Consider the following 27,388-nt stretch of genomic DNA (forward strand, 5'->3'; position numbering starts at 1 on the left):
GTACTCAAAGTGAACAAAACCAGCAGCTCACACAGAAGGCCGTCATCTTGTCTCTAATCTTACCTCTGCTCTCGGTCCCAGGTTGACATCCAGCAGATGATTGTATTTTGTGGCCCCTCCATGGCCGAACTGGAGACCTGCTGTGAAATACCAGGCGTTGGGGTAAGTGCCAAAATCCCTCCAGGAACTGATCATTTCCTGCCAGAACATCCAAGCCCCAAATAAGGAGAACATTCCCTTCCATTCGACATCTGTCCACACTCTTTCAAAGAGTCAGTGGCCTGAGCACCAGCACTTTCTGCACCTTCCATGTTCTCACCCCTTATTTGGGAGTTGACCTGTCCAATGGTGAGCGCTCAATGAATCAAATGATTAGTGCACCATTTATTCATGTTTTATTTGTGATTATATGACTAAAATGAGGGTGGTTTGTTAAGTAATATATTGTATTTGAAGTTGAGGAGTTCGTGCCTACTCTCTGATAATTAACCCAGGTTGATCATCTCTTGCACAGTGTAAAACACGGATTCCAAAGAGCAGACGGAACGCGGAGAAGAAGGTAGCTTTGGCAGACGCCACTCTTCAAGCCAGTGGGAAGGTGGATCCAAAGGTAAGCAATGTTTATTACATTGCCAGCAGTTGAAGGCACTGCCCAGTGTTGCACTGAGTCATCCAACCAGCCAGTTGTCAGGTTCAATTCATGCTCTGTGCAGAGATACTAATCTCATCTGGGTGTTGATCGAGGGAGTTACAGGCCTTGGAGACTTGGACTGGGGGTGGGTGGGGGAGAGAAAGGGAGACTGGGTTCTATCCATCCATCCATCCATCCATCCATCCAGTGCTGTCCAGTGGCGTCCAGTGGAAACTGAATGTATATGTACTGTTGGTAAGGATGGCATCAGGCTCTGTTATGATCGGTGTGGTCTGTCCCTGTCTGGTAATTACTGTTAAGTGCAGTAACTCTTCGCAGGCACATTGGGGGAGCAGGTGAAGTGTTGTGGATCCTGAACCCGCTGAGAGGTTTAATTCAGGTTTAGGTTTTATTGTTGTTGTTGTGTAATCACATTGGCTGTAATTGGGGATTATGTTTCCTCTCCTGATGGCTTGACCAGCAATTGCACAAATAAAACTGATCATTCACTCCATGGCTGTTTGTGGGAATGTTGCTGTGCACAAAATTGGCTGATGTTTTTGCCTGCAAAGTATTGCTGCTAGACTTTACAATAAATCTTGTGAGGCACTTTGAGAAGTCCTCCTAACTAATGAAAGGCACTATATCAAATTGCAAGGATTGTTATTGTTATGTCTTTCTTTAGACTTTAGCAGTACCGTGTTGCAAACTATCTCCCGATATTTTTTTTACTATCCTCTGCCTGCCTTTCCTTTGCTGTTGAAGCCTTTTTTTCTTTTCCCTGTTTCTTGAACAAAGTTGGCCCATCATCTCTAATCTAAGACTGAAGGGCTGTGGTTTACAATGAGAGAGAACTACGGTCATTTCAGACTGACATTCCATAACTGCTGCCTTTCCTCAGCTTCAGCTCGGCCCACATATTGTTCATTGATTCTCTAGATCGGTGGTGGCCAACCCTTTTGGTCGGCCAATGAAATAAAGATGTTCGATTGAATATTTCTAGATTTATTAAATGCACAATCCAGAGCAGTGGTACCATGGATTGGGCAACACCGATCTAGATTGTGTGTTTTCATTTTTGGACACTGAATGAATAATAATAATAATAATCTTTTCATTTGATATAGCGCCTTATCACATTGTTAAGATGTCTCAAAGCGCTTCTCAGGATATACTGTAAAGTGAATTGACTGTATATTTTGTGGACTTAAGAACAAAGAGCAAGAACGAACCGATCATTGAGGCTCACAGGGTAATGGCTGCCTCCAAACACTGTGCAATACAACAGCAATTTGCACTTCTATAATGCCTTTCCCATAGGAGAACGTCTTCAATAGAGACAGAGGGGGGAGTGGCCAAAGGAGCAGTCAAACAGATGGTATTAGACATGTTTTGAAGGTAGAAAGAAATGGAGTGAGGGATTGAGAGAGAGAGAGAGAGAGAGAAGGGGGGTTGGGGGGTGGCAAATTGGCTAAAAGCTCATCCAATTGATGAGGGGATAGGGTGGGGAGACACAAAGCAAGTGACCACAGAGTAATCACTGTAGTGATCAGAACGTAAAGGAGATTCCTCCTCTAATTTCTTGTACAGATTTCCGACACGGAATTGTAAATGCCATACGCTATAAATCATGATTAAAACAGAGGGGCTCAGCTCTCCGGAACTGTTTTGACTTCGGGCCACAGGGAGTTTACAAGACAGATTTCTTCAGTCAGTCCTGGCTATGTTTTACTCTCTGTCTGCTGGGCATTGCTGTAGCGATTTGCCTTGACCCGAGCGTGAGTAAACATCTGGGTTTCTTCTTAACTACAGACCGGCTGCACAAAGTGCTCCTTCCCCTCCCACCTCGGCCTCCAACAAGTTATTTTGGACGCTAGCCCAGTCTGAAGAGAATCCTAGTTTCTCTGTGGCTGAATCACAAGCAATTCTCTAAAGCTTGATTATCCTTCCTGACCTGCTCCCAGTGGCTGGCCAGTAAGGAAGAATACGTGCATCTTTATAGTGTCTATCATGTCAAAACAACAACAACAACAAGAAGATTCCATTTATTGAGCGCCTTTCACTTCGGGAGGATGTCCCAAGGCGCTGTACAGTTGTACAAAACGTCTCAAAAAGTGCATTACAGTAATTATTGTAAGGTAAATTACGTGAGGCAAGCAGTCAGTCCCTCAATCAGCATCTCTTGTACTCTGCACTATCTACATGCCTGACCACACAGTAGCCATAAACCCATCGGATAATCCCAGTGTAACCTCAATGCTCCCAACGCCCACTTGAACTGGTCATTAAAGCAACAGCAAGTACATGCTTTCCGTCTCTCTCCTGCTGTGTGGGTGTGTGTATCAAGTCTCCTTCTCTCCACCACTGCCTCCTGCCCTCCCTCGCCTACACACATTATCTTGTAAAAACATATCAATTCCAAAAGTGTTCAAGATTTAAAAGCACGCAACTCCGCCTACAACAACACATCGCATTTACCTGGATTCTCGCCTATGCGATTATCCATTTTCCACCCAACCTTTAATTATAACTTTTAAAACTAATCCTTTCAAATAAACTTTCTCAGGTCAGGCCAACTTATAATAGGCAGCGTGAGTACAAAGCCGTCCTCTGACAGACTTACCTCCCCCTGTTCCCATCATCTCCTCAGTTACAGCCCAGCTGCTCTCCTTCACATCTCATCTCCTTCCTGACATTCTTGCCTCTCACAGGCTCAGTGCCAAGTCGTGATCCCAATAACATCTGCATTTATTGACTCGTAGGAACTTTATTGAGTTTGTACTTAAAGAAAATGGTTGTTTCCTTTCCAGTTTTCTCTCAGATTCCTTTCTGGACACTGGTTTGTCTGTGATCCCTGTTGACCACTTTGAGATGTTCTATGTGAAAGGTGCTATATAAGCTAAATTGTTGTTGAGAACACATTGGAGGGGGTGGGGGAGGGGGGCAGAAATAAAAGTGATGTAAGCAGGTGAGAGAGCAGCAGAGGAATGAGCTCAGAAATAACAGCAACATCTTGACAAGCTGAAGGAGATGGAGAGGTGAAGGAGTGATTCAGAACAACAAGAGCCATAGGGAGAGAAAGAAAGCATTGATGCGTGGAGATGGTAATATGAGCAATAGCAGCAAAGGAGACCGAGAGAGAGGTCCAACTGACAGGAAGGAGATGAGATGTAAAGGAGAGCAGCTGGGCTGTAACTGAGGAAATGAAGGGAACAGGGGGAGGTAAGTCTGTCATCACATGGCTTTGTAAGCCTCGGACTGGATGGGATAGCGAGCAAGTGACTCTAACCTTGAAAACTCGGCACCAGGGTACCTCGGAATACATTGAACACATATTGTGCCGAGGTGGAAGGGCACCAGCAAATCTGTTGAGCAAATGAGTTATCAGTTATTCTCCACAAGGCTCCACAATAGCTTTAACCTTGTGATTGCTTTGGACAAATAGTATGACTCAGTTGGCAACACTCTCACCCGTTGGACAGAAAGCTGTGGGTTCAAACCCATTGTTGGAACTTGAGCTCACAATGCTCCAGTGTCAGAGTGAGACAGTGTGTCTTGACCCGACTTTCAAATCCCTCCAAGTCTCGTTTCTTCTATAGTTATCCCCTACTCTCTATTCTAGTCTATTGCTCATTCTTTATACATTTCCTTATTGCCTTTCCTTAAACCTTTCAGCCATCACCATTGCAGTCTATCCTTTCTTCAAAACTCTTCTTGACTTCAGCCACATAAAACCATAGCTTTTCGACCACGATTTGGATCAATGTTCCTTAAGGTATTCTTTCTATTTTCTTTTATCGGAAAGAGAAGGGAGTTGTTCTCTCCCAGTATCTTAGCTGACAATCCCCCAAATAAAATGGGTCACTCACTTAATGACTGTTTGTGGGACATTGGTGTGTGCATATGGTTGCCACATTCACCTACAAATACACAAACCAGTCACTATTCTTCACAGTACCCTCCTGGGAAACACTTTGAGACAATAATAATAATCCTTGCATTTTGATATAGCACCTTATCACGTCTTCGAGATGTCTCAAAGCCTTCACAGAATAAACTGTAAAGTGATTTGACTGTATATTTTGTGGGTGAAACGCAGCAGCCAATTGCGCACAGCAGCGTCCCACAAACAGTCGTGGATTGAGTGACCAATTCATTATTATTAGTTATCTTTGAAAGGAATTATTACCCCCAGAAAAGCGATCCGCCAATCGACTAATAATATAATCCTTGCATTTGACTAATAACCGGGTTCCTACTTACTGCTAGGTAAACAGAGTCATGTGGAGTAAGGAAACTTGCTCAACATTTTGCACTGCTGGGAATCGAGCCCAGTTTTCTCACTTGTGAGGCTAGTACTCTGACCAGTGAGATACAGGACTCCATGTCTTTAACATCTTTAACAACATGATAAGGCGCTATATCAAATGCAAGGATTATTATTGTCAGTTGGGGGATTTGGAGGACAGCAGTTCCATTAGCAGTGAGGCTGTGCACCAGCTGGGTAACAAGTTACTCTATGTGTGGACCTGACGACTGAGCTAGTGCCCGCCTTCACTGCTCGTCCACTGGCTTATTATGATAGCGGCAGAGCAGCAAGGGGCATGTTCCTAGCCTGGAGCGGCTGCTGTTGATTTTGGCTGGCAGTGTAACCACACTGATTTGTTGCCAGACCCGGCTGTCGTCTGTTCAACACCTGGGGCTAAACTTACCTGGAACACAGAAAAGTTCCATCCAAACTCCAGTTTGCTGAAATCCCTTGCCAACCTGAAAAAAATATCTGTAAAGGTCTGAAATGGCTCTCAAGTGTATTTTTAACTGTCTTTAAAGCGGATCCTGAATGAATAGACCCCATTCATTGTGATGTAAACGCAGAAGTCGCTGGGAACACATAGCAGGTCATGCGGCATTTACGGAGAGAGAAAAATGACTTAACCTTTTAGGTTAATGATCTTTTGTCATCACATTCATTGTGATGATTGTGTGTCGTGCAAAGTTCCAGTTATTTACTTGTAATCATTGGTTAAGAAAAGGAATTTGTGGCCTGTCATTGCTGCCTCGTAAACCTCATTTGATTATTGATGCAAACCTATATTATTGTTCAGAGATAGTTACACTAATGTTTTCGACGCTCGGTTGGATGCAACCATGTCAAGTGGAGTCAGCAGTGCCTTCATGACTGTTTGTGGGATATTTTATCTGAAGCCAATTACAAACCACCTCAACACTATTCCTTGTTGGTTGTGGCATGGACTATTTCATCTTAATGGCCCAATTTCAAACCTCACCCAGTATAGTATGTATCTCACAAGGCAGTTTTGGAGGATTATGGCCCTCGGCCCATTTAATCTCACCCTTTCAGATTACCCATCGTGCCTCTTCCCAATTGTAGCTTCAAAGGCCTGAAATTCTGGGAGCCAAACATTGAAAGCCAATATAGTAATACAATAAATTCTTACATTTGCCCCAACGTGGGGCTTGAACCCACAAGCTTCTGTTTTGATGAGTAAAATATTTGCTACCATGTATACATTCCGTGAGAGAGTCAAAATCAAAACTACATGATATCTTTCACACCTCCACTTGTTCTTTTGAAGTCTTTCTCTCAGAATACTATAGTAATTGTTCCTCCAATCTCTGAATACGCACTGTCCTACCCCATTTCCTTCCTCACTGCACTGTGTAGATTTATTGCACTGTTTTCTCATCGAATTGATTCTTTCCAAGGAGCTTTCCAAGACTATATCACTCTTTCCCCCCTCTTCCTTTCCAAATCCTTCACTTTAAAAGTTTTTAAAAATAAGTTTTGCGTCTAACCTCCTCCATCTTCCCCCTCGTTCGCTGTGACTTTAGTCCTTCACCTTCTTTCTAAGGCCTATGGACTGACATGAGTTCTCTAGGTTCAGACCTGATTACAGCAGCATGACTGTAACAGAGAGACACAGAGAGAGACAGAGAGAGGTTGGGGGAATGGTGGGGTGTGGGGGAGATAGGGAAAATCACCTATTGGATGATGTGCCTTTTTCTAGGGCAGAAATGCCCAGTGTTTCCCAGTGTTAATTCGATTCTTTCGCATAACATGCCACGACTGAGTTCGCTGTGTTTCTCTGGTGGCAAATAACATTGTTTACACTTGGGCTGATATGCTCAGAGCAAAGCTGAGGTTCTGGCTCTGGCTTGGTCTAGGCTTCCACTTTCCAAATGTTTGACCACTTGATCAGCTTCAGATGTGGTATCTGATAAACTCAACTGTCCCCAAACTGTTGCCAAATGGAACAAGCAATGCCTTGTGTGCCAGCTCCTGTCTGCTTTAGTCTGGGCAGCCTTTACTGTTAGAGAAAATAAACGTTCAGATCCAACGCAGAAACTTGTAAACTCTTGAGTTTATTGCCTTCAGTTTGACTGCAGCACAGTTCAAGAAAGAAAGAGCAACCAGGGAAAACTATAGACTGAGACTATCAGTTGGCAATAATGGAAGACTTTGAGGGTGGCTGGTTTTATCAGATACACATCTGAAACTAGTCAAACTGGACTTTCAGCCAAATCACACACTCAGTGTTGATCTGATTTGTGTTAATTCCCCATTAATGTCTGTTCTGCTGTATCATGGTTTGGTGACCCAGTATTATGAAGTGTGCACAGTATACACAGGATACAAAAGTGTGCGCATTCCACATAACATTTACGCTCCACTTTACAGTATATCCTGCAATGCGCTTTGAGATGTCCTCCTAAAGTATCAAAGGTTAGGATTGGTGTTAGAATTTACTGGTTTCATAAGAAATGGCGTGAAACACGATCAGGATGAGATTTTCGTTTTGGGGATGGCCAGGGTCAAGGTCAGGGTGTCTGCTCGCAGTCTGTAATGCATCATGGCACTGACTGGAGTACCAATCTTGACTGTGAATTAAAAGTCAATTCAAAGTCCCGATGTGGAGCTTGAATGCACGTTCTGACTCAAAGACAAGAGTGCTGCCAACTGAGCCAGGCTGACACACACCCAAATGACACACATCCTCCAAATGTCCTCCATATATCCTACACTACTATTCCCAGCCAGATATTTGTCAGATTATTTTTAGCAGTTGTTAATCAACAAAAAAAAGCCCAAACCTTCTTTTGTCGCACTATAATACCTGAGGGAAATAATCCTTGTAATCTCCCGACACGCTGCAGGCTTGTTCATTTTAATTCTGTGTCCTCTAGTTTTCACAGTCCCTTCTTGTACCTACGTCACCTGGATCTCTCAGGCTACCTCTATTAAAGTTAATTTCTGAGTAATTCTGTTTTTTTTGGGTTCAGCTAAAACCATGAGTGCTGTAGAGACCCAAGGGTTTGCTTCTTGCTAAAACCCTGAAGTTAGTCATTGAGGATCTGTAGAGATACAGAGAGTATGGTCTAACTTGCGGAATTTCTTAACAGAATTTTTAAAAAGAACTGTGGAATTTGTTCTCATTCAGATTGCTGCAATGATAATTGCGGATTTGCTGAAACGCACTGATTATAGACATTTACATTGCTTGCTCCCCTTTCCATAGTCTATAATTACCCGTTCCCTATAAGGATATCTGTGAAGAAATTACGCAAATTAAACACTGATGGGGCAAAGTTTTCTGTGAGTTTATCAGATGCAAAGGATCAGATTATTTTGTGTGCAATTACCTCAGTGATGTTTGCATCCAATATGTCTCTGGTGTCTTAGGCCTTCTCTGAGTGACACTTACCGTCTGCTTTATTTCAGTGTAAATCGTGCATCAAGGGGCCTTTGGGACAAAATGTGAGTACCGCACATTATTCATTTATTTAAATGTCTTGAAAAACCTTTCTTAAGCTGTTGAAAATGCTATGAGTTGTCATGAGTGGTGAGGTGTCCTCGGCAGTAATTGTATTGAAATGAGGGCAAACAAAACGTGAACAGAATTGTAGACGATTGGGATACATCTGTGATACTGGGCTCCTTCACTGACCCACTGGGGAAACGTAAACCCATCACAAGGTTATGCTGACCAGGAGCCACAGATTCAAATCCCAATCTTTATAAAGTTAGGTGGTCTTAGGCAGAACAGGGATGGGATTCCAGTGCCCCTCAGTTAGGGAGGGAGAATGTTCCTGTTGTGTGTGTGTGTGTGTGTGTGTGTGTGTGTGTGGGAGCGGGGTGGTGATGTTTGGATATTGTATGTGTGTCAGCCTGGATGAATTGGTAGATCTCTTGCCTCTTAGTCATTAGGTTGTAGTTTCGAGCCTCATTCTCATACCCATTGCTCCCCTGAGCATTGGGAGTGAGAATAACACTGATTTTACATTATGTTTGTCATTTGTGGGGTCAACTTACACTGTAATGACAGTTTTTTTTTCTAATGCGTACAGCAATGGGTTAGAGATTGAGTGAAGCTCCCTCTACGCTGTCCGTCCAATAGTACCAGGTCAGTTACAGGACAGATTCAATGTAGAATAAAGCTGTAAAATTCCCTCTAAACTGCACCCCAGTCCAAAGCCATCAGCTACTTTTATCTTTGCTCCCTTTATTGTTTCCACTCACAAGGAATAAAAACCTCAACCCACCCCATGTGCTGAGAACTACTGATTGAAATTCCGATGAATATTCCTTCAACTCATTCAGAGTCAGTGTGAATCCACCCAAGTCCAGATTTCTGTAACATTTTACAATGTCCAGAATTTTCGAACTCTTAAACAGAACAGCCTTACGCTTTCAGTAAATTTAGTTCAATACCTGCAGAAAACCGACTTCAAAGTTAAGACTGAATTCAATAATTTTGCCAAATTCTGGGCCATTCCGAAATGCCGCATAACTCAAGTCAATGTAGACCAGAGTGCAATTTCTTAGCAATTACTTATTATGAAATGTTGCATTGAAGTGCTTAGTAAATGAGTTTCTGTGATGTCCCCTACACTGGGAGCTGTGTGTGGGTCTGATGTTACGGAGATGTGGTTTAGAGTCCCAATACAGAGGGGGTTTCTGCGTTAACTTTTACTGAGTTGAAGGGTTAAGATTCCACATTCAGAACAGAGGGTTGATTTCCTAGCCCCAGGGCAGTCTCCATATCCCCAGCTACGCAGTGAGCTCCTGCAACAGCTGCTTAGCTCTGAGGCACATCTGTGAGTGAGCTCACAGCAGGAAAGAGGTGTTGTGAGACAGTAATCAAACCCAGCGTCACAGTGAGAAGACAGATCTTACTGGATGATTTTCCATTCAGTAAGAGCACTTTGTTTTAAAAATTAAGATTGGGTAAAATTCTTAAATTCAGCCTTAATCTGGACGTTGGTTTTAATAATAATAATCCTTGCATTTTGATATAGCGCTTTTCACGTCGGGAGGACGTCCCAAAGCGCTTCACAGAACACATTGTAAAGTGAATTGACTGTATATTTGTGGGCGAACACGGACAGCCAATTGCGCACAGCAATGTCCCACAAACAGTCGTGGATTGAAAATGACCAATTTATTATTGTTTTGGTTTTGGAGGGATTATTATTAGGCTCTGTGTGGAGTAAGGAAACTTGCCCAAGGTTTCGCCCTCTGCCTGGAATTAAACTCAGGTCTCTCGCTTGCAAAGCGAGTGCTCTAACCACTGAGCTACAGGACTCCCTCCACTGATAATAATAAGGACAACTACATTTCACTTAACTCCTTTGCCGTCGGGAAGATGCCTCAAAGCACTTCACAGAATTTACTCTTAAATGTACTGACTGTGCCTTTGTAAGTGAACGTGGCAGCCAATTGATACAGCAATATCCCTGAAACAGCCACAAAGCGAATGACCAATTTTATCTCGGGCACAATTGACAAGGGCATCAGGAGAAACTCCTTTCTCTTTTCGAAGAGATGTTTATCATCCACGTCAACAAGTAGCTTGGTTTAACATCTCATCAAAAGCACGGTTTAATATCGCATCAAGTTTCACCAATGGAAGGGAACCCCATCACTGTACTGGAATGTCAGCCTAGAGTGTGTGAGGTCAAATCCCAGCCATTGTGACTTGAACCCACTGCCTTCATGACTTGGAGAGTCCTTCTAACTGAGCCGGTTTGACACGTGGACTTTTTTTGCAGTTCTTAAAAAGAACTAGTTTTCAAATTAAGCAAATTTTAACAGTACTCCACAATTCTGCACTCTCATGAATTTCAAGATACAATAGCCTGACAAGTTAAGACTTTGTGCAATTTTGGCCTATAATCCGTGAACCACTGCCTCAGTAAGTCATGCTCACATTTCACCATCTCAGGGAATTCACTGATGATTCAGGTCAAATGATGGAAGGCTCTCAGCAAAGTTATCGGGAAAAGAAACAAAAAACCTGAAACTGAACCAATAATTTAAATGTTAATGTCTTGGGAAGCTGTCAGTGGGATTTGAAGGACCAGGAAAAGAAGTTGCATTTTTGTGGTGTCTTATACTGAAACACGTTAAAGCACTTTACAATAATTGTAAGTGTAGTGACTGTTTTCGTAGCCAAACGCGGCAGCCAATATGCACACATCACATCCCGCAAACAATCCGGAGCAATTAATCTGGAGGATTGGGATTGTTGGCCAGGAGAAATTCAACTTCTATTTTGAAATAGTGCCATGGAATCTTTTAACATTCACCTGCAGACGGGATCTTGGTTTAAGGTCTCATCGGAAGGAAGTCACCTCTGACAATGCAGCGTTTACCCAGCATTACATTGGAGCGTCAGCTTGGACAGTGAATTTAAGGTGGATTTGGAACTTTCCGTTCCAGTGGCAAGACTGATCTGCCAACTGAGCCAAACTGGCATATGGTTTACTTAATGATACATGAGCGACTGCTGTTGCTGTATCTAAACAGCTGTTGCAGGTTAATGAGCGTAGTGTCAGTGGAGGTAGGAAGAGTGGGGGAAAGGAGGAGGTGAACAGCTGGCATGGGGGAGGAGGGTGCGAACAGCTGGCAGAGTCGGCGAGCACAGTCAGCAATCGCTGGAATACATTTGACATTGTTTGTATGGAAATGCCTGTGAGCCGTGTGATGGACGTGGGCCAGTATTTGCTCTCACTGGGTTGAATCTATGTGATGCTGTCGCTTCATCATTTGTGCGAGTGTTCTGATCTGGTAATGTGTATTGTCAGCATATTCCCACCTTCTTAACCCACACGTGAATGATTTATTAGAGTATAGAAAATAAAGGCTGTTTCCGAGCATCTATTTTGCCTACTATTTCTGTCAGTGATATAATAATAAACCTTGCCCTTGATATAGCGCTTTATCACGTCGTCGAGATATCTCAGAGCGCTTCACTTCATTACACTGTAAAGTGTAGTGACTGTGTATTTTGTGCGCGAATTAGGCAGCCAATTTTGTGCACAGCGATGTCCTTGCTAACAGCTGTGGAGTGAAGGACCAGAGGTTCAGTGGCTCAGTTAAATTGTGAGAGCAGTGAGTGATGGGCAGAGTGGTAAGGGAGTCTGGCAAAGAGTGCGGCAGTAAGGGGGGGGCACACGAACTTGGGCCAGGAACGGGGGAGTTATTTATCCAGAGGTGGATAGGAGTTTGAAAAGAACCGTAGACCAACTTTCTTTGTCAGAGAGCTGCCAACTGAGATGGAAATATGGTTCGTGATGGTTTCTATCTGCCTGACTGATTTCTGGGGTGGGGAGGCGGAGGATTCTTGTACACCCAATCATTCTGGCTCCCTCATAGTCATGGGAGGGATGGGGAGGTGGGGTTGGTGGTCCAGGGAGTGTAAGTCCAGGGGTATTGGTGACCCAAAAACTGTGTTTTGCTCTGTTATTTCGTGTAGGCAGGACACTGTTGCCCTCTGCTGGATGGGTATGCACCTGCACCTTGTATTTAATGGTGAATTGAGCGTCAATATGTTCAATGCATATTTCCAGTGGTGAGTTTGAGGGGAGGATGGGCATCAATCCAAATATACCTGAAACAATGCCTGGTTTCATGATGGGTGGACAGTCGAGGTTTGCACCCGAGCTGAGGGCTTCGGGAAGATAAGTGAAAGTGCGGTCAAAGAAGAATGTCTTTGGGATGGAGAATGAGAGTGTGGTGTTGCAAGGATTGTGTAAACTCCATTTACCCCATGAGTATAGTGCAAACAAGAAAGATTAATGAGAAAAGTTCAATGACACTTAACACTAGACTAAATCTCTAGCCTGAGGAGATATCAGAAACTCACGCGAAGGGCAGGCATCCTTCAATTCAACTTAGCATCCTCCAAGAGTTTTGAGAAGACGTTAATTTTTCGCTTTCTCATTAATCTCTTGCAGGATGCAAGCAGCTTGAACAGACAGAAGGTAATTAACCGCAATGAATGAATCTCACTGATCAGACTAAGTGAGCACGCTGTGTAAGAGCCGTGTGATGCAGCGTACTTCAGTTTAGCAATGTAAATGCACCCTATTCGCTGCATCAGAGCAGCACATATGCAGCACTCTGCCCTTACATTACGCACTCAGAGTATTCTGCTGTGGGCACCCCACTCCTTCTGCATTACACATGTGCAGCGCGCACTAGTGCAGACAAGGTGAAACAATGTGTAACTGCACTTGGCTATAGATGTCAATCACATGAACAGTCTTGGCATCGTTTACATTGGAATCAGTGTCTACACTGCCTTTAGGAGGTTTTGAAAGGTTGCGGTTGTGAACTGTGGACGTGTGAGTGTCTTTTACCCACTTTAGAGAGCGGGCTGGGTTACGACGCTTAAGGATTAGAGGATCCCCTAAAGATCCCCTTAAGGATCCCCTAAAGAGGGGAGGGGGAAATCCCCCCAAATCCTCAGGGAATGACTGGAAGAGTTTGCGAATCACATGGGTACAAAATGCAGTGTGTGATATGATATTTATCACATTGTAGGACATTCCATTCCTAGAAATACCCCAGTAATTCCCTTCTGTTCGGCGAATGCTTTGAATGTTGAGTTAAACTGAACTCGATCTGGGCTGATTCAAAAGGGGATCATCGTCTGGCTCGAAGTGTTTGTCTCCCTGATTTTCTTCTGGAGATACTGATTATGGTCAGGATTTGCCCATCTTGGCTCCCAGTGGCATTCTTCATATTTGAGCACCGATGACTAGTGTTGCCCATCAGGTCTAAAGCTGACCCAGTCTGTGTACACGCCAACCATTACAATACAATAATAATATAATATCCCTTGCATTTGATATAGCATCGTATCACGTCATCGAGATGTGTCAAAGCGCTTCACGGAATATATTGTAAAGTGAATTGACTATATTTTGTGGACGAAACATGGCAGCCAATTGCACACAGCAGTGTGTCACAAACAGTTGTGGATTGAAGTGACCAATTTTTTATTGAAGGAATTCATCAAGATTCCTCACTACGAGCCCAGACTGGTATTTTTCCTCCCTTCCCCCTCCCCATCTTAGTGTACTAAGGTTCAGAATTGGTGTCCCATATCTTCAGTACCAGTGAGGTGCTATATCAAATGTAAAGATTATTATTATTATGATTATTATTGTTATTATTATCTTTGTGGCTCCCTTCCAGTAGCAACTGAGCCACTGGGGAAGCCCAACCCCCAATCTCATGCTAGTCACTGGGATGTTCACAAGAATAACATGACTCTCCCATTGACAAGTGACTCTCCTGGGTTTGATGTCCGTGGACTACAGGGAGAGAGACCCAGAGTGTCGTAGTGTGACAGCAATAGCGAAGGTTACAGCTGAGATTTTACCAAGGTTTATCTTTGAACTCTCATTATTTGTAATATTTTTCTCTTCCCAGATTGAAAACTGCCTGTTGGTAAGTGACCTGCGATCAATCTCTCAGATTCCTGATGTGTTGGGGCTCAGAATTAAAAGAACAAAAGATTAAAGCTTAGAATTAATTGGTCTCAAAATCTCCATTATTATAGCATGTGACTACCAAAATGGTAGAAAGTGGATTGGATGGACCTTGATCTTTTTTCTTCCAGCAATTCCTATGTTCCTATGACATTTGCAGGGGTATGGGCAAAGAGCGGGGAGTGGGACTGATTGGGTAGCTCTTTCAAAGAGCCGGCACAGGCATGATGGGCTGAATGGCCTCCTGTGCTGTAATATTCTATGAATCTATGACCCTGAAACAACCTCAGTTTGTCTGTGTCTGGACCAAACGAAGACTCCAGGGGAACAAGCCAAATCTCAGGCTTGACTATTGTTTGTGCAAATAGAATATAAAGGAAGATTTTTAGTATTTAGACTGGCTGATATAGTGCCATGTCCTGTTTACTCTACGGGCCTGATTTCCCCTGTGACTGCGCTCAGCTCCAAGCAGTGAGGAGACAAGTGAAGAAAAGGCTGTTTTGAAATCTGTTCAGCTATTTTCCCAGCCTGTGAAAAGGGTTTGGCCCCATTATTTATCTCTGAAACCAATGCTCTTTCCTAGTACCATCTCAGCTTTAATGATTCACAAGATGTAGGAGGATTATTTGGTCTCCTCTGTGGCTTTAAATTCACGTTCTCTGTCCTTGGGCAAAGCTCCATTCACAACAAGCTTAACTTGGAGATTCTCAATTTTTCATATTGATCAAGACCTCTAGAAGAGCACAGTGAAAGATTGAAAAGGAAGTCAATGAGGAAACAAGCAGATGGGATTAAATGACTTCAAAATTGAGTATTTTTCATTTATTTTTAAGCCTATTCCGTACTTATTTTTTCTCTCTCCACCTCCCCTCCCTCCCCATGTCTCACTGAGAGAACAGGGGCACTGAGCTCAGTCTGAGGGGATAAGGGCGGTATAGGACAGTCTGAGGGGACTGCCCACCTGATATGAAAGACTCTATAAATGCAATGTGTTGTTGTTGTTGTTGACAAAGGTACAGGCTGTGTACAAGTGGGATCAGAAAATATCTACGTGAAAATGCAGAATGCAGTGTCCCACAAGCATATAGATACAGAATATGTTGGAATAGGGAAGTAGATAAACACTTGAAAGGTCAGATTAGCAAAGAGTATGGAGAAACGGCAGCAAATAGGATTTAAAATATCTAATGTCTGCAGTGACCTGATTAACTGGTGGCACAAGCAAGATGGCCGAATGGCCTCCTCTTGTTTCCATGTTCCTGATGGGGATTGGACTGAGTGAAGATTATTAGGACATGTTTTATTGCACTTGCCCACTTAGACCGAGGACCGAGTTCCACGCCTGGTTTCTGCTTTGCCAGCTCTGTGTTGTCATTGGTCTTTCTTGCATAAAACACAACATTCATTTTGACGTTGGACCAAATGGAACTGAGCGCGAGTGATGAATCAAGTTCCGGCCAGTTAGAAACAGATTGAATTTGTGCTCTTGATTTTCAGTGCCCACAAGGACAGAAAGGAGAGAAGGGACAGCCAGGTAGAGCAGTAAGTATTCATCATTGTCACTGGAGCTTTCAAGTGTCTTAATATACAGTGCTCTGATGCCTTAAGGATGAAGTTATTTCCGATTGTTGTTGTTCTTTCTCTTCCCATCTCCACTCTTATGCGCAGTGATAGATTTCAGCTTCTTGCTTGCACGCCAGTCGGCTTAGTCAGAGCCCATGAAAAAAAATCCTTGGCAGAGCCTGATGCTCTGTCAGTGTCTGCTGCGTTGGGTCATTTTCTTGGCAGCGGAGGACATGACAGTCAATACAAGGAAGCACATTGTTGTTGTTGTAATGCTAAAGAGCTGAGCAACAATTGCAGTGGTAACAAGCTGAACACACACAAGGTAGCGGTCAGAATGGTGCCAGCCATGAGATGTTACGTACCAGCTGCGTTTGAGACATTCTCTTTAATTCTCCTGCCAAAGCTTCCTCCGCAGTGGACTTCATCAGCTCGGCAGTTAAATATCTCTGACCAAGAAATCACAAAGGCTAAGAAAAAGAAATAATCCAGAGTAAACAAAGAGTTGGCGTCTTGAGCTTACATTGAATTTTGTACCAATTATTTCTGTTGAGTAATTGCTTTCCACTTGTTGTGAATTAATCCTTATTCAAAACAAATGTAAGTTGAGTCCAGATATGTTCTTTTTGGCTGGGCACCAGATGTGATTGGAAATCAAGATTTGTTTTCTTTGCTTTGGCACAAAAAAAGACTCCAGAATTTTTCTAAAAAACAACTGAATGTTTGGTGGATGACAGAGTTGAACTTGCTGAAGCAGCCCTGGTGGGCGACTTGATGTATTTGATGTCTAAGCTGCAGCTGAGGATCTGCTGTTGTGTCAACTTGTCCATAACCCAAACCTTAACCCTAACCCCTCCCCAGCCCGATTTACGCTGGACCATGCTGGGACCTTGAGCCCAGAGTCTCGTACTTGGCTTGTGGCTGCATTGACGGAGGTGCCGTTCTTTGGTTGAGGCAATACACCAAAGTCCCACTTGCCTGTTCAGATGAATGTTAAAGATCCCACTTCACTGTTCAAAATGAGGAATGTGTTTCTCCCAGGCTCTTGGCCAACAATCCTGCAGAAAATTAGTCATTCACTTCACGACTATTTGTGGCACATTGCTCTGCTTAAATTGGCTGCCACTTTTCCTGACAGTAATTACAGTGAAGCATTTTGAGACATTTCAATATTACTGGTACTATGTCAAATGCTTACTTTTTTTAAATTTCATTAACAATATTTAGGAGCTAAGAGTAACGATTTGATGGGAGAGGGAGTCCCAAATCCACTTTATCTCTGCTGCTTTAGAACATAAAACATGGAATGAAGTACTGGAATCCAACTCTGGGTGGATTGCTTGGAATTGTCGGTGCAGTGGTCTCAACAAGTTAATTAATCAAAACGAAGGGGAGTCATCACAGATTAGTTGATTAATAATAATAATAATCCTTGCATTTGATGTAGTGCCTTATCACATCTTTGAGATGTCTCAAAGCGCTTCACAGAATATATTGTAAAGTGAAATGACTGTATAATAATAATAATAATAATCCTTGCATTTGATATAGCGCTCTTCACGTCTTCTCGACGTCTCAAAGTGCTTCACAGAATAGACTGTAAAGTGAATTGACTGTATATTTTGTGGGCGAAACGCGGCAGCCAATTGCACACAGCAGCGTCTCACGAACAGTTGTGGATTGAGTGACCAAATTATTTTTTTAGAAGGAATTATAACCCATCAGATATTATGATCAAACCCATCCTGAGACGTTTAATCCCTCTCTGAGTATGTGCCCCTTAGTCAAATAGAGCATCGATCAAAGTGCACCTCAAGCACATTGCATCTGCCAATATGCATCTCAGTTACACAGCTAATCTATCAATGTCCTTCAGTTACACAGTGCATCTGCCAATATGCCATTCAATTACACAGTGCCTCTAGCAGAAGCCTGGGAATAGTTTGTTCTTGATTAGTTTGGTGACAGAGACCGTTCTGGGAATAAAATAGCATTAAAACAAGTGAAAATTACCGTCCCCAAACTTCTCACATCTCATCTCTGAGACCTGTAAAGTCTGATTCTCTACGATCTAACATTGTTGGGTGAGTTGTGACTTTCTGATTTTTCTGTGATTTTAAACAGGGCGAAATGGGACCTCCTGGAGACTCTGGTTTACTGGGATCTCAGGTAAATTCATCACTGGTCGGTCGATCTACAGATTTATCTGCTGCGAGTTTGCTTTGACTTACAGTGGCTGTAATTCTCTGTATCGCTTCAATTAGCTTGTAATTCAGAATCAATGTTTCATATTTTATGGAACCTGTTGTGCATTTTAAAATTAATTTTGGAAGAGCTACAGGCTTTGAAGGTCGCTGATAAAGTCAGCGGGAGCAACTTACTCTTATATCACGTAGAATCTACAGCATCGGCACAGACATTCAGCTCCAGTATCCCATGTCAATGTTTATACTCCACATGAGCCTCCACCCATCCTAATCCCTCTCTCTAGCCTGCCTCAAACTCCATTTATATATTGAGCAACCTTCGTGTAAGACAACCGTCTTCACAAATACTATGTGGATCAACAAGCAGGAGGCGAGGAGGGGGATTTCAGGGGTTTTGACCAAGCACGGTGAAAGGTTTTTGAAGGCTGGGAAAGAATGCACAAGGAACATATCTGTTAAAAAGACATTTGCAGATCTCTCCTGTGTATCAGCTTGACAATATTCTTGCCTCTAGGCAGGAATGTTGTGTGTGCGAGCTTCATGTCAGGATTTAAGCTCATAATTTAGGCTGGCATTCCTGTGGAGTGATGTATGTTGTCGGAGAGGGCATCTTTCAGATGAGACATTGAAACAAAGTCCCATCTGCCTGTTCAGGCCGACACTTCTGAAAAAGAGGATATTTTCTCTCAGCGTCCACCTGATCAATGATGCTCCAGTTTAATTGATTATTTACTTCATGTCTTGTTGGTGAAATCTTTTTTGGTGCAATTGACTGCCATGTTTACAAACGCAGGCAGTATACTTGACAACAAAGCTTTATGAAGTGGGTTGTGATACTTTAGTAAACCCAGATCAATACTTCAGAATGTATCTTTACGCCTTCATGACTGGAACCGTTTGCCGGGAAGGGTCGTAGAGGCCTGGACAATGGACTCGTTTTAAAAAGCAGCTCGACATAGTGATGGGGGAACAAGGTTGGGTAGACAAGGTGAAGCAGTACTTGCAACAATTCCAGCTGTCAGCCTCTGCTTTCCAGTGGCCAGTGTTTTTTTTCAGGCAAGTGAGCATTTAACAGGTCTGTATCAGGCCCTGGTTGAATTGACGACATGTAATTCAAAGTGTCTTTTCACCTCAGAACCCTCAGAAAGGTGAAAAGGGTGATATTGGGTCCCGAGGGTTGGCTGGGCTCCCAGGACGAGATGTGAGTATCCCACCTACACTCAAACCATATACTGATTTTCATGCCTTCATAGAATCATAGATTTACAGCATGAAGCAAGCTATTTTAGCTTACTATTATTTTCTTATCGTGATAAGGCGCTATATCAGATGCAGGGATTATTGTTATTATCATGTCTTTTTTTAATCACACGGGTCACTTGATTTAACCCCACTCTCCTGTTTGTTCCCATCTTATCCTATAATATTCCTTCAAGCGTTTATCTAATTACAGAATTCATGGCATTGTAAACAATATGCAATTAAAAATTGTTTAGAGGTAGCTTTACGGTGTGTCTGACCCTTACAATACTTCACCTGGGAGTGCAAGAGGGAGCTTTACTGTGGTTGAACTTGGAGTGCTGCATGGTCAGGGTAGAGGAAGCTGTACTCTGTCTAAGTAAGCATTTTGTTTATGTGCACTGTGACAGGGAGTTTTGGCAGGGCACTTTCAGCAAACCGATCACATATGTGCAATAAAATTGGCTTGCGCTGGATTGATGTTTAAATGAAAAGCAGACGCTTTCAGTATGATCCTGGAGGTCAGTAAATAATTGGAAAGCATTTCCCGCCTCTTGTGGCAGGGAGCCATTGTCACAGGTTCCAGCCTGCGAGTGGCTGATCTGGGCCCAGGCTACAATTAGTCTCTGCGACCCTTGCTTAGGTAAGGAATAATCAGCCTGCTCCAGGCTCATGACTGGCTGGAAATGAAAGATGCAGAGATGGAAGGTGCGTGGATATCATGAGTGAATGGGGCTCAACTCCCTCTCACCTCCATCCCCCCACCCACCCCACACATCACTACCACCAAACCTGCTGATGCTCACAGTAACTTGAGAAGTAATAGCAATTGACCATAGAACCACCCCAGTGTTCTGAAGAGAGTTTGCTTTCAGCAAAACCCTCAATTTTGTTGATGTCTCAACTGGCCAGTGTCCAAGTGGCTGACAGTCTAATTAGATGATGTAGAAAGCAACTGACAATGAGACAGACAGATACCTCCAGGGTGATAGTGGTTAGCACGGACATTCTGATGGACAGGATGAAAGTCTCTCCTGTTTACCTCTGAGAGACGTGGATTTGATGCAGAATAAGATTGCCAGTGATTAACCCTGTTTATTTTTTATCCTTTTCATTCCTTCTCTAATTTGTTACTCCTGTGTCCTTTTTTATCTCAGGGCATACCGGGAGAGCGGTGTGTGACCGGACCAAAGGGTGCAAAGGTTTGTCAGCGATTTATAACCTGCATAAGATTTTTCGGGAGGGTGGAGTGGGGGGAAGATGCTGTACTATTGTATGGAGAGTGGCTGGGAGTGTTGTTGTTAGGCTGAGGATCATGTCCTGAACTTCAGGTCCATCTGTTAAGTCTGAGAGCCTCATACATACCCCCTGGGCCTCGTAAAAGCACCCACAGTAAATAAAGGCTGGTAGTGAATCAATGTAAGCACACTGTGTGTTAAATAGCGGTTGATTTCTGACAAGGCCATTAAGAGGGCATAAGTGTGACATTTACGCATGCTATTTACAGGATTTGGATCTCTTTCTAATTTATTCCCACTCGAAAGGAGCAGCATAGCAGGGAGTCCCAGTAATCAATTAGTAATTGTAACAGAGAACTGGATAGAGAAATCGGTCAAGGAAAGGGATTTGGGACTTGGGATTTATAGGATTATTAATAGACCATGATGCACACCAAGTCTGTGCTAGTGTTCTCTACCTCTACTGGAGCTCTCTACTCTAATTCCTTTCCTCTCACCTTCCACATCAAATTTGTGCTGGTTCTAGCTCCCGGACTGTTTCGATAACAAAATATACAGTCAATTCACTTTGCAGAATTTTCTGTGAAGCGTTTTGAGACTTCTCAAAGACTTGATAAGGTACTAAATCAAATGCAAGGATTCTTATTATTACTACTGGAGCTTCATATTCTAATCCTATTCACCTGCGCTTTCCCCATCAAGTCTAGCTCCCCCAATGGAACTTTCCACTTTTAATCCCATTCTCGCTCTCTCCCTGTGCCTTTTAATAGTTTTTTACGTGCTGTTAGCGGTTGACCTTCACCAGCCATTTTTTGTAACGCTGTCCACATTTCTAATAAGCTTCGGTGCAAAATAATTTTACCTGGGGGTGGCCCAGATTAACTTTCAGATCATCTAATCTCTTGAGAGCTCGGGAGCTTGTGGAGCTCCTGAGCCTGATGTATGAGTTGCCCAGAGGGTATAGGATTGAAATGAGCCCCATCCACTGGGAGTGCCATAGCTCATTGTATCAATCTCTGACAAGGGGTTGCAGAGGTACATAGTCTCAGTTATAAACTGTGACTGTGCCCGCAGGGTATCTGCTCTCCGCACTTGGCATTGGTGTGTTGCCGTCTGCAGTTAGGCATCTTTTGGCTCAGATTGATCTGAGAGTCTGTGAGGAGAGGGTGGGAGCGATGAGAGGAATGCCGAGAAGATGCACCAAACTGACTGTTAATTATTGGTTATTAATTATTAAGTATTGATATTAATCCACGTGTGGCACACTGCACGCGAACTGCAATAAATTTAGTGATAAACGCCTAGTCGTTGTTGATTGTTGCTGAGTTCTTCAGAGATACAGTGATGTTAGTTTGCGCAGTACTGAACTCAGGGTTGATAATCTGCCAACTCCGGGATGTGTCCTGGAAGAGCGAGAGATTGGGTGGGAGCATACTGTTGACATTGTGAATAAATAGCGCCATCTTCAGCCAGCGAAACAAACGGCAACCAATGTGAAGTGAATTACTGGACTCCTTTGCTACAAGACACCATTCACCGGGAAGGTTTTTGTGAGAGATTGAGAATACATACCCGTTGATTTCGGTTTAAGAGGGAATACATATGACACCTCCTGATCTCTCTAATCTTCTATCCTATCCCACTCCTCCGCTTGCCTCTCAGCTCAGCTAACTCCATATCCATACCAAACACAAATGTTGAACTGTGAGTAGTTCAGGACATGGCATGTACAAGCGACTGCCAGGGTGGTGGAAGGCAAACCGGATGGACTTTGGTCTTTTTTCATCTAGTGTTTCCTATCCCCCTTTCCTTTCCGCGCCACCATCAGTGGCCGAGCCTTCAATTCCTACACCCTAACTTCTGCAATTCCTGCCCTCCATTAATCCATCTCACCTCCTCTGTCTGTCTTTAAGTCACTTCTTAAATCTTACTCTTTGAACGTGTCAATGGATACCTCCCCCCCCTCCTCCTGCCCCGACCCCCTCCCCCCCTTGCTCAGAGTCCAACACTGTCCAAAAAAGATTGATGAGACATTACTCTATATGAAGGGCGCTATATAAATCAAGATCTTATTGGTTTTGTACCATCTGGACAAGCCTTTCCAGTTGTATTTAAACATGTTGCTATTTGTCAGAATGGGTTATGTGGCAAATGTCTCTATCTGCTCAGCAAGGTGCTTCTTTCCCTGCCTCCTCAGTTATGGATATATATGTCAGGGAAACTGAAGGAAATGTGGCCCTAACTCTTTCACCAGTGGGTAGAATGTAAGGAAGTTTTGACCCCATTCTGTTTCCTTCTCATTCAGGGAAATGTGGGAGCTGTTGGGCCTGAAGGTCTCGTGGGTGAGCAGGGACCTCCAGGACCTCCGGGAATAGGAATCCCGGGAAAACCAGTGAGTATCCCGCTCCAGCTCTGTTTGTGACACTTGTGATGGAACAAACTTTCTTCTCCTTTCCTTATCTAGCTCTGCCGTTGTAATGACACCAGTTCCATGGGGTTTACTTAATGCTGCACTTGTGAGGACTACAACAACAACAAATTGCACTTGTTTAACGCCTTTCATGACGGCAGGATGTCCCAAAGCGCCACTTAATCTGACATAATTCAATGGGTGAAAACTGATGTTTCACAACAAACTCACTGTGAAGTGTCACATTGTGAGGGGCACATTGTATGTCATCGCTGGTGATATTATCACATCAAAGAAAAAAAAGTTATCACTGGTCTTCAACGATGAAACGCCATCGCTCTTGTCCAACAATGATTATGGGCAGCTTTTGACCACGTTTGGTCACTATCATATCACACACAGCAAATTCCACAGCAAATGGCGTTTCTGAGACCCTTCACAGAATACCTAAGTCAGTCTACACATCAAGGCATTGCATTTTACACCCAGTAATTCAAAAGTAGACAAGTAGATTTTTAGTGCGATAATCTTTCACCTCTGGACTTAGGAGACCAAGCTGATGTGATAAAAGTCTTCAATCTCCGCCACCTGGAAGGGTGGAAGGGTCTTATCTTGAGGGTGATTTGACCATTTACGTCTGAGGTCACGGCACAAAAAGTCAAGCCACAAAGAAAGGGAATGTTCCACTGGTGTAGTGCCAGAGGGCTCCTCTGAAGTAAAGGCACATTGTTTGAAAGCTGTAGAGGAAGCTTTTCCTGTATCTAACCTGTGCTATATCTGACCTGGGAGTGCTGGATGGGCAGTGTAGAGCTTTCCTCTGTATCTAATCTGTGCTGCATCTATATGTGGTCAAATATAAATGATGAAAATTTGTCATCAAGTTTACTTTTCAAGCACAGTTCAGTCACCTTCAGGGGCCAAGAGGAGAGTTTGAATCCACTGGGAGCTTGTGGTTCTGCTTCTCCAAGCCTCCATGCTGGGAAGTGAGCTGCATCGCAGCTTTCACTGAAGCTTGTTTAACGATCTCATCCATCCACCTCAATAGGAAGCAATCAATGTGCTGTCAGTCACCACTGAAGGTTATTTTCTTTCTTCTTCCAAAGGGACTGCCTGGAGGACCACCCGGAACAAAAGGAGAGCAAGTGAGTGAGATCTCAGGCTGCAGCATGGGGGCTGGGAAATGAGGAGCAGTCCATTTGATCTGTCTGAACCAAGACCGTAATCTCACACGCTCTGCACACTCAATCCAGCTCAGCGCCAAATAGCAATCCAATTCACTTCCGGATGTTCTCACACAATCTGCCTCACTGGCAAATGATTCGCTTTCTCCAATGTCAAGATGTCCTCACAGCAAAACTGCAAGCAGAATTATACCCAGTGATGCAGCTGGGCTCAAACCAGTGCCCTGACATTGTTCAGCATCACCTTCCTGCTCAGACCCCACTCCTCCCCACTTGTCCCCTCCGCTCACCATCAGCAATGGTGACGACTTCCCCCAGCGAATGAACATATGTCGATTGCTTTCGCATCCAAGTCTACAATTTGAGTCGGAGGTGTGTGCAAAAAAAAGTCCATTTGTGTGTGCGTGTGCGTGTGTGTGTGTGTGTAGTAATTCACCTCACTGCAGACTATTGACCCAACCCTCTGGTCAGAAAAAAAAAGCTGTTTGTGCTTTCATCCACTACACCCACAAGATACTGGAAAGTCTTGGGGAGCAGTGGGTGAAAGCACAATCTCTGATGAAAGCGCAAAAATCAGTCCACTATTGTTTACTCTCTCATTCTCTCTCCTGCCAAAAAGCTCTACTGCAGGCAATTACTGACCAAAGGCACTCAAGGATATCTCCTGAGGATGTATGCATCTCTCCTCCACCTCTCCTCTCCTCTTCAGGCCTGCTACCTTCCAAAGACAGGATTTCTCATCTTTTCATCTTATTTCCCAAGCCTCCATTCCCAATATAAACCGCGTCAGCTTAATTTGCCTACAAAATACACAGTCCCTACACTTTACAGCAAGTCCGCGGAGGTGCTTCGAGACGTCCTCCTGATGTGAATGGCGCTGTATCAAATGCGAGGATTATTTTTAGTATTAATTGCGATTTATCAAATACACGTCATGCACCATGATGATCCTTGCATTTGATATAGATATAGATCACATCATTGAGGCTCCACATTTACTAGGCATGGAATAGGACATTTATGTCCTGATTCATACATAGTAAATGTATAATCTCAATGACACTGAGGGACTGTAACTGATCAGCAGGGAAGCTTTTTATTTGCACGTTGACGTTGCCTGAGAGACCCAGTGACAGATCTCCGCATCGATCTCTTGACTCACATTGATTTTTCTGCGGTAACAAATGTCACTGTTTTGATCTTTCTCGCTCAAAGCAAAAAAAAAAGTGGCAGAGGCAGTTGTCATTGCTTTATAAAAAAACATTGGGTATGGTTTAATCTACTTTTTTTTAATATTTCATGATTTCACAACAGTCGGGCTTTCTTTCTCTCAGTTGTTAGTTCTGCTGCTTGTCCTCGGGTACACTGTGCCAGTCTTTTGAGAGGTTAAACAGACAGCACCTTGCTGTGCAAACTGTGCTGATTTTACTTATTTTTCATATTGCTTTCCTCTGCAGAACACTATCCCCTTGTGCAGAGACAAGCGGAAGGTGTGGGAGTATGGTGGGTGGTGGTGGGGGGGGCGGAAGAGGGCCCAGCTAAGGGCAAGCTGCTTTTGTGCCTTTCTCCAGGGTGACCAAAAAGTCGTGATATCCAACCTATTACCTAAAAGAAAATCATAATTTCTCTAAGGCTTATTAGACATTGTAATGGTATCACGACTTTTTGGTCATTCTGCCCATCTGTTTTATATAATAATGTTATGTTTGTTATGGTCTTGTATCCGCTTGGCTCAGCACTCTCACCTCTGGTCGTGGGTTCGAGCTCCAAGTCGGGCTTTTGAGCTCACAGTCCAGGCTGACAGTCCAGTGAAATACCAGGGGAGGGCCTGCAATGTCAGAGGCATCATCCTTCAGATGAGACTTGAAACCGAGGTCCCGTCCGCCTGCTCAGTTGAGCGTTAAAGATCTCGCGACACTATTTGAAAAGGGGTGTCCTGGCCAAAACATCCCCCCAGTATATTGGTCGTTCGCTTCATGGCTGTTTGTGCAACATTGCCTGTGTGCAAGTTGGCTGCTGTGCTGACCAGTCACTACGTTTTACAGCAAATCCCTAGCAAGCATTTTGAGATGTTTGATGTTTACAGATGCTCTATCAAATAGACGCTCTAATATCTATACTGTCCAACCTGGAGATGAAGTATTTAGTGTCTAAATAGAATGTACAGCACGGAAACAGACCACTCAGCCCAACCAGTTTGTGCCGCTGTTTATACTCCACACAAATCTGACCTGAAGAGTCTGTTTAGCATCTGACCTAGAGAGGCTGTCTGTTGTCTGTGTGTGTGTCTCCAGATTGAAGCCTTTTACTGATCTCTTTCTGTTCTGTAGGGAAACGATGGGCAGTCAGGCACCCCTGGTGTCTCTGGAACTCCAGTGAGTATCACCTCATCACCGTATTGAGAAAAAAAAACTCTTTTATTCTTGTGGTTTAAGTAGAAGTACGTTTAAATGTAAAATCTGACCCAGGTAAAGTGTGCGCAGTACAATGCTGCCCAGCATTTAACTTGATTGGATTCTGACTCAAAAATGCCTCAACACTAGCACAACAAGAGACATTGCTCAGTCATTGTGGTAAGTGTACATCTTTGGAGTAGATCCAGGGAGCTGTACTGATGTCCTGATCCTGACCTGGGAGTGTGGATAGACAGTGTAAAGGGAGCTTTACTATGTATCTAACCCGTGCTATCGCTGGCCTGGGAATGCTGGTTTAGAAATGCCCAAAAGGGGAAAGTTCTCATTCTCAGTACTAATTCCCTCTCCTTGATGAGGACAAAACTCTCTGAAAATAAATGTTCCGAACTTTCTGGTTTGTTTAATGCTCTTGAGTAACTCAGTTTCAAGCACTGGGAGTCTGGTTTGTAACAGAAACTATATATAGAGTGGAAAATCTCCATATCCTTGTTTTGTCTGATTCGCTAGTTAATCTCTGTCCTCTCTCCTTCCCACAGGGTAAAGATGGAATCCCAGGGACAAAGGGAGAAAAGGTGCTTTATTTCATTATTTACAAATGAGGGTTGTCTAAATTTCACCTCGTCTTAGTCCACAAAACTATTTTGGCTTCAAAATCTAAGAGTTTTGGAAAATTTGTAGAATTGTGGAAAACTCAATAAATAAACT

At 43.4% G+C, this 27,388-nt stretch overlaps 1 protein-coding gene across 1 annotated transcript in view; it reads left to right on the plus strand.

Moving 5' to 3' along the window:
• Positions 1-27,388, plus strand: part of col16a1 (collagen, type XVI, alpha 1) — a 103,230-nt gene that overhangs the window by 27,304 nt on the left and 48,538 nt on the right. The window contains exons 7-19 of the mRNA XM_042338619.1: positions 82-162; positions 515-610; positions 8,373-8,408; positions 12,890-12,916; positions 14,373-14,390; positions 15,929-15,973; positions 18,119-18,163; positions 19,337-19,402; positions 20,598-20,642; positions 22,984-23,070; positions 24,192-24,230; positions 26,600-26,644; positions 27,220-27,255. Of these exons, the coding sequence (XP_042194553.1) occupies positions 82-162; positions 515-610; positions 8,373-8,408; positions 12,890-12,916; positions 14,373-14,390; positions 15,929-15,973; positions 18,119-18,163; positions 19,337-19,402; positions 20,598-20,642; positions 22,984-23,070; positions 24,192-24,230; positions 26,600-26,644; positions 27,220-27,255 (666 nt within the window). The remainder of the gene's footprint in view (positions 1-81; positions 163-514; positions 611-8,372; positions 8,409-12,889; positions 12,917-14,372; positions 14,391-15,928; positions 15,974-18,118; positions 18,164-19,336; positions 19,403-20,597; positions 20,643-22,983; positions 23,071-24,191; positions 24,231-26,599; positions 26,645-27,219; positions 27,256-27,388) is intronic.

This window comes from Callorhinchus milii, unplaced genomic scaffold (assembly GCF_018977255.1).
Source record: "Callorhinchus milii isolate IMCB2004 unplaced genomic scaffold, IMCB_Cmil_1.0 Scaffold10, whole genome shotgun sequence".
Classification (NCBI taxonomy): domain Eukaryota; kingdom Metazoa; phylum Chordata; class Chondrichthyes; order Chimaeriformes; family Callorhinchidae; genus Callorhinchus; species Callorhinchus milii.